Source organism: Balaenoptera acutorostrata, unplaced genomic scaffold (genome assembly GCF_949987535.1).
Source record: "Balaenoptera acutorostrata unplaced genomic scaffold, mBalAcu1.1 scaffold_1359, whole genome shotgun sequence".
Classification (NCBI taxonomy): domain Eukaryota; kingdom Metazoa; phylum Chordata; class Mammalia; order Artiodactyla; family Balaenopteridae; genus Balaenoptera; species Balaenoptera acutorostrata.
The window spans coordinates 4,334-12,554 of record NW_026646145.1 but is presented as its reverse complement, the minus strand read 5'-3'; the positions used below and the strand labels follow the sequence as shown (position 1 = coordinate 12,554).

The following is an 8,221-nucleotide window of genomic DNA, read 5'->3' as shown; positions in this document are numbered from 1 at the left end:
TTTAAAAGTTCTACAGTATGTTACGAATGGATTTGCTTCGGTCTTTGTCAAGACAATTCAGAAAAGATCTAAATTGCTTCTCTGGTTATTTTTTATTTACCAAGTTGATGTTTCTTGAATGCCTCACCAAGAAAAACCTGGGCCAGAAAAGTAGCCTTTATGCAGATTACATGAGAATAAAATATATAAATTTTAAAAAGGTCAAACTGTTCATGAAACATTGTAGAATAAGCTTTGCTTGTGAGTCAAGACAGACATGCACTACAGCAAGATCAGACTTGATGAATGACAAATAGTGTGTCTTTAAGTGGTGGCAATATAACTCTTCAAAGACTACTGCTCACCTTGTTATGTCCCTTCAGACTTACTACAAAGTCCCTATTACCTACTGAAGCAGATTGCTATTCATTCCCAAAATCCATTCCATCCTTCTTCTTTAGTAATTAAACCACAATTATAGCTGGCACAAGGTCACTTGGAATTTTTTTTAAAAAAATACATTTCAGCCTGCCTGCAGTTATATATAGCCATGAGCTATGAGAATAAGTACTGCGTGCAACATTTAGAAAACACCCTTAAAGGAAGTTGGTGTACCCTTTTTGCTCCCTTTTTACTGACTGGAATGTAGACATGATTCTGGTAGCTTGAGTAGCTATATTGTACTATGAGGTAGAATCCAGCACATTGTAGGTGAGAGTAGTAACCTTCTGCATGTGTAAGGTGCTGTTATTTTGGATTTGGTGACACCTTCAGCTGAAACCAACTCTAATCTGAAACACTGATGAATACAACAAAATAAGGGTCAACTGGTATTTGAGTGAAAGGACCCAGGAATTTAAATTTGGAAAAAAATGTTTAATAGACTTTACTAAACTGTGCCCAGAGGCTGTTTTCCATCCCATGCACAAATTCTCAAAAAGCAACGGATGAAAGAGAAAACCTAGGAAGTGAAAACTGAATGTAAACAATAAGGTAGGAGAAAGGAGAGAAAGGAAAGCGCGAGGACCGTCGCAGCCCAGCTGCCACCGCCAGCCGCGCCGCCGTGTCTGAGCCGAGGAGCCCCGGTCGCCGCCCCGCCGCGCCTTCCGCCGCCGGCTCCCGCGTCCTCGGACAGCCGGTTAAAACACGGTGGATTACTATGAAGTTCTAGGCGTGCAGAGACATGCCTCAGCCGAGGTTATTAAAAAGGCATATAGGAAACTGGCACTGAAGTGGCATCCAGATAAAAATCCTGAGAATAAAGAAGAAGCGGAGGGAAAATTCAAACAAGTAGCTGAGGCGTATGAGGTGTTATCAGATGCTAAAAAAACGGGACATCTATGACAAATACGGCAAAGAAGGGTTAAACGGTGGTGGTGGAGGTGGAAGTCATTTCGACAGTCCGTTTGAGTTTGGCTTCACATTCCGAAACCCAGATGATGTCTAGAGGGAATTTTTTGGTGGAAGGGACCCATTTTCATTCGACTTCTTCGAAGACTCGTTTGAGGACTTCTTTGAGAATCGAAGGGGCCCCCGCGGAAGCCGGAACCGAGGCACGGGGTCGTTTTTCTCCGCTTTCAGTGGATTTCCCTCTTTTGGAGGGGGATTTTCTTCTTTTGATACAGGATTCACTTCCTTTGGTTCACTAGGTCACAGGGGCCTCACTTCATTCTCTTCCACAGCATTTGGTGGCAGTGGGATGGGCAACTACAAATCTATATCAACTTCTACTAAAGTGGTTAATGGCAGAAAAATCACTACAAAGAGGATTGTCGAGAATGGTCAAGAGAGAGTGGAAGTCGAAGAAGACGGCCAGCTGAAGTCCTTGACGATAAATGGTAAGGAGCAGCTGCTGCGCTTGGATAACAAGTAGCTCTCCGCACGTGCGCAGCAGAGCGTTCCCTCTGGCGCGTGGGAGGACTGACAGGAACATTTTTTTTGAAGATTTCACAGGAACTCGACTTTCAGTATAACTGTACTTAATCTAAAGTATTTATACACAGCTCATCGGAGCCCTACTTGTCATAGACTTTTGAGTTTATTGTTGGGACCACATGATAGGACCATTTTTTTTGTCTTTAAAATTGTTGTAAATCTCTGTATGCACTTTGCTTTTTTATTAAACGTAATCCAAGGTGGCCATTACTCTTCCGTACACTAACACCAGCAGGGACCTGATTTTCCATTGTGTTTGAAACATGAGCCAAGTAGTGTCGGCCTGCTGTGAAGTAAACATCGCCAGGGCGAATCTTCCACAAAAGTAATTTCAAGTTTTTTTCAGTATATAGTAGTGAAAGACATTAATGCATTAATGGTAATACATTTCTGGTTTAATATAAATTGAGGATGTTTTCTAGTTGTGCATGAATGCTGGCAACTAAGTAAGTTTTGACAATTGTTTACATATGTAATGTGTTAAGCTCAGGTTTAAAAAGTTAAGCTGGTAAACTGGGTCTTTGTCATTTGCTTAAAAAAAAAATAAAATAAATGCAAAAAAAAAAAAAAAACCAATAAGGTAAATGGATCACTAATTAAGAAAACCCAAACGGATAAACAAGCTATTACCTGAAAGTAGGCTGGATACTTGGAGAAGGGCATTACACTTTTTGAGGTGAGGTCCCATTAGATCTGGAATGCTCTTCCCAGGGGTTCCTATGCTTCTGAAATTATTTCACTTAATTGCAAGGAGAAACTCACCTATAGAATCTGACTTAGTTTTCAAATGTGCGGTATCACATATACAACCAAAAAGCGTACTTAAATGTCTCTGGAAATTCAGAAGGGAGTTATTCTGCCCAAAATGCAGCTGGCTTAATGAGAATAAAAGAAGAAAGATTTTGTTCCCTTAAGTTTTTAAGAAAACGAAAACATTACTCTCCATGATTAGCAATGTTATCTTATTACAATCTATTCAAATTCTTAACTAATCCACAATGTCCAGTTTAAAAAAGTGAGCATTTCAGAATCTCATATATTCCCCTTCTCTGCTTAAGAGTTAATATCAAATAGATGTGTCTTCATTTTTTATGTCAAAGGAAAGAAAGGAAGATGAGGTGTATGAGTATGTGTGTAGATTATCATCTACCTCCTGGTTTCCTACCTTGAGGTCCAGGAATAGGTTTCAGGAGGTCACGACGCCCCACTAAATTGTATGTACAACTTATGTGTGTGTACCTTTTTCTGGGGAGAGACTCCTTAGCTTTTATCAAATTCTCAAATGAGTTCAAGACAATGAATGTAGGTTGGATGGTGCAGAATACTTCAAGACCATGAAGCATGGTAACAGGCTATATTGCCAGACTGCCAGAGGAAGTACCAGTGGGGTTGTCACCAACAAGGACAAGCTAGTGAACCCAAAGGCTGACCCTCCTCATGGTGAGTCCCCGGTGAAGACCCTGGAGAAAGTTAACACATGATGTAACAATTATGGCTACAGAAATAAAGCAAATAATGACCATTACCCAACACTGGAGCACTCTCCAAACAGTCATTTTCTAATCCTGATCATCTTTTAAGTTTCCAGCTATATTGAAAAGTAGTATGTTATGTGTTTATTGGGCCCTCACCATCACAAATCTTATAATTTGACAAAAACTCCATCAATATTGAGGTGAGTCACACAATAAGGGTGTTCATTCACCTATTTATAAAACAGGGAGAATGATCAAAGACACTCCCAGCCTTCTTCAAACAGTGGCTTGATTGCTGAATAAGAGAAAACTTACAAAAGGGCTTGGAGAGTTTTCCAAGGAAATCACACCCTTGACACCCTCATTATTGTTACTCCTCCAGATACATTACTAAAGCTCATACATTTAGCACTTTCTCTCAATTTCAAACTGGGAGAATTCCTAAGTCATTTTCATGCTATCAGAGCCCTTGCGCTTATAGAATTTATAATTGTTTTACTGTTACTATGAACGTTTCATTTTATCTCCATTACTAACCATCCTAGACTGTTCCAAGTTCCTTATTCATAAATATTTGCATAACTATTATCTAAAAATGGTTTTGGTCAAGGTCATTTATAAGGGGAAGGCATTCCCTCCCAGAAGGGAGGGATGGGTTACAGACTTGCTGTTAACTGTATCCTTTCTAATAATAAACTCTAGAAAGAGGACAGACTTTGTTTAGTCATTGCATGGCAACCAATAGGTGATCATTAAATATTCATTAAATAAATTAATAAAGCTCTAGAATGTTGATAATGCATGGCAGTAATGATCCCACTAATATCATTTTGAAATGCTAATGGAACTTGATAAAGGCAGAAGTAACCAGTTAAAACCACCAGTTGTTAATATATACACAATCTAATAATTTGAGAATCATTTTAAAGAAGCTAGCTAGCTTCAAATATATTTTGCATGGTGTTACTATTGTGTATGTATAATGTACCAAATATTACCTTCTTTTGTGTGTGATTTTAAAAATTAGCTGCACTTTTTAATTAAAAATAACTTTTATTATATTTCTTATTACAAAAGCAATACATATTCACAAATTTTAGCATGATCTTATTTATCCAGGAAGTAAACTTTTCTCCAGAGAAATGTATCTCTTGGTTTATACTTATAATAAAAATCAATGAAAAAAAAAGTATTCAAAAGAAATCCACTGTGCCTTCACATAGTTATTATCCTTTTACAGAAGACAGGTACCTACATTCTGAAATTTTAATTTAAGGTAATACTATGGACTTTAAACTTAAATACTCAAAATACCTAAATTTCTACCAAACAAAACCTGACAACACAAATTACCTTACATTCTGATTAAATACATGCAGATATTAATATGGGGACTTAAAAATACCTTACATGGATGAATAAATAACTAAATAAAAACATTTATCAGATCATCAAAAGACAGTGTATTTAGATGCAGAAAGAAACCTGCATCACAAGAACAAAATCATTACAGTACAACATGCTATGAGCAGCTAGATGAAAATTACCTGCTACAGAGCAGGGTAGGAGACTTTCTGAAGGCAGCTTTGTGCACTTAAAATAAGCTCCTAGTTTCTGGTTGCTGAACTGCCAGCAGCCCAGCGCATCACATCTTAGGTAACAGGGTCCTGTATCATCCACAGTATAAAAGAACCATTCGGGAAAATTGCATTGCACTACTCTTCTTGCTACTCACCCTCTTGACCAGCAAGTGGGCATCTGAATGAAAAGGGGAAAAAAATTTAAAAAGTTAATAACTTACTATTCTTTAAAAAAAAAAAAAAAGGATTTTGCTTGTAAGATACAGTATCCTTGGGAGCTTCCATGCCTTCCTTCAAGAGCAGTGACATATTAAAATCGCATCTGCAGGGACATATTTGTATATTTGACAGTCACTGATCTAAGGAATAATTACCTGGTTTATCTTTAAGGGAAACCACATGATTAATGCATTGAGGGCTTGGTTCCCCCCCATCCCATTCCCCCAAGGTTCTACATCAGAGACCAGTAGACCACAATAGTGACAATTAGCTAAGAGGAAGGGATTAGAAGACCAGATGCTCTTGAAGTCATAACCACAGCTTTCTTAGAGACCGTATCACGGTAGCAGACCCCACAGAAGGGCATGTCTCCCTGCACCTGTTCTGAAACCAAAAGAACTCCTTGGGAGAGTCGATTCCCAAGGAAACTTCTTTTACTTCTTCATGTGATCCAAATGGCACCCTACTTTTCTCTCCAGCCCTCATTTCCAACCACCAGAGAGGATGACGTCAGCCCTCTTCGGCTTTGAGAGGCACACAGTATCAGGTAGAAAATACAGTAGCTACAAAAGAGAACTCAGAAGAAAGGTACATATTTTGTGGAGTCTTGTAGTCAGATCCTGCCCTCAAGGGGCCTGAAACAAGAAAAACTTCTCTAAACAAAAAGGTTGCTACTGATGCCGCTCTTCCGTCACCGCAGAAGAGACGTTTTAGGGACTGAATTTCTCAGATACCTTCCATTCACCTGGTGAATTTGTCTCGTTTCCAACGTGACAAAAAAGTGACCGCAAACCTATGCATATTGTACCCTAGCCTGCGCACTTGGAGTGGATGTAGAGACCAGCTCTTACAGCACAGAAATGGTTTGCTGGAGTTCAGCCCTCTCACTTGGAAACACTTAAATCTGAAGAGGTACATTTGCACATTAGGCAAAGAAAGCCAGCTAGGGATACAGTCACAGGTCAGATGTTAAATGCCAAAATGGAACAGGATTGACCAACTTGGGCCAAACCTAACAAAGAGATGATCAAAACGAAATTGGTTCAGGCTGTGAAATGTTTTGAGGCACAGGGAAGTCAAGTTTTTCAGTGTAACTGATATTCCCATTAGGCATGAGGGGAAGAAATGTGGTGCAGCTTTTTCAGGGCTCATTTGGGTGGCCCCGAATGTCCAATCCCCACTGAACTTCCTGCTCAAGCCCCTTTGGAGCTGACATGCCAAGTTTTTCAGTAGGCCAGTCTCCCGGAGAGGTCTGGCCTCAGCCTTCACATCATCAGGAGAGCAATGTGGGGGAGGCCGGAGAGGAGAGCCTATGCACAGCCAGCGAGGTCTCCGCCTAGGAGCCAGAGAGGAAGAGAAATAAAGCCATTACACCGCCGCCAAATGACTAATGAAGGAAGTTGAGCAGAACCCCTCACCCACCCTTCCAGGGCTCCCCGCGGCTCACATCCCCACATCCGCACACGTGCGTGAACACATCGGTGGGCTAGCACACGCCCCTCTACCCTCGGGAGTCAGACGAACTCTAATGGCCTAGTCCTGAGCTTCTTTCCCTGAGGAACCGACCTTGTGACCATGTTGGACCAAGCACTCCTTTCAGACCTGGAGCTAAGCTACATATCCAAGATAGGAGGCGGAAGCAGTAGGGAGCCCCGTGGTAAAAGGAGAGTATTTAGGCTACATCAGCCAAAAGACCAGGCCAAAAAAACGATACTGCGGGCAGGGGCTACTTGGCTTCTGAGGAGGGTCCCTACCGCTGTAGTTAACCCAGTCCATCCTGAAACCAGTCATCAGAGCAATAGTCAACTTCCTCCCATAAACTGGGATCCAACCTTTGACCTTGTGAGAAATTCTTCCCCCAGAACAGTGTTTCTCAAATGTTAAATGTGCATCTGAATTGCCTCGTCATCCAGTTAAAATGAAGAGTCTGATTCAGCAGGCCTGGGACGGGGCCCAAGAGCCTGCAGGTCTAATGAGCTCCTGGTCCTTGTTAAGGTAACAAGGAGTAAATAAGGCACGAGAATAGTGACACAATCCCACCTGTTTTTCCTATCCCAGAAGCAGTTAAATGCCATTTTACCCCACCAGCTGTAATCTCTTTAGAAACAGGAAGGTAGTATTTTAGAAGGAACAGTCCACTAATTCTAAGAGATCGCCAAAGGTTTTTTTTTTTTTTCCACAATAAATAATGAGTTCCATGTTGCTAGTGTGAGTCAGAGCACAGTGTGGTCAAAGGTAATTTTTTCTTAATTCTTGTAGAGGCGCCAAAAAGTACACACGACTAAGTTCAGGTGCCTTCTATTATGTCCTTCCCATCTTCCCCAGAAGGTGGTGCAAGAGAGCCACGCCTCCACCAAGGACTCCAGTCACTCGGTGGTCTGGCTTTTGCTGGTCTGAGGCTCAGTCGCCAAGCAACCTGAGGCAAAGTTTTGGGGGTGGGGGAGTGGTGGAGAACACAACCCAAAATACAAAACAAAAAACCCAGAAGCCTTCTGATAGATTCAAGTTACTCAACAATTTTATTTACCCATTCTACACACACACACACACAAACACATTTCAAATACAGTTATATACCTTATGTGGATCTGAGTGCCGTATTTTGACATCAATGTCACCAGATTAAATTAGAATGCTGCTAAGGATTAACATTCCTTCTTTCAACACAGCTGTGCCTAGGAAACATGCAGGATAGCTCTATTGCTTCGGTTCCCAACTCAGTCCATTCCATTTAACCCAGTGGTGCTGAGCCCACTCCCAATCCCTCCAAAGGGTACAGCTGGTGACAAGTCCTTTGCTTTTGCCACAGCAAAACTATCACCATATCAGAATGAATTGATTTTGTTACGTCAACACAAGAAAAAAAAAATGTACACAAGCAATTCAGATATAAAAAAACACTGAGTAGGTAAAAATTGGTCATGGATCCCCAGTGAAAGCCTTACTGAAAAGAATACTTTTGCCAAAATTTCCTTTGCATTTTTATTGATTATATTATAATTAAGAGGCAAATGGGTAGCGGACTAAAAACAG

At 40.7% G+C, this 8,221-nt stretch overlaps 1 protein-coding gene across 1 annotated transcript; it reads left to right on the top strand.

Moving 5' to 3' along the window:
• The first annotated feature begins 1,109 nt into the window (after window positions 1-1,109).
• Window positions 1,110-1,907, top strand: LOC102998199 (dnaJ homolog subfamily B member 6-like). Its single transcript, XM_028163847.2, is given in 1 exon segment — window positions 1,110-1,907. A coding segment is annotated over 1 exon segment (570 nt). The 5' UTR covers window positions 1,110-1,282; the 3' UTR covers window positions 1,853-1,907.
• Window positions 1,908-8,221: the final 6,314 nt, after the last annotated feature.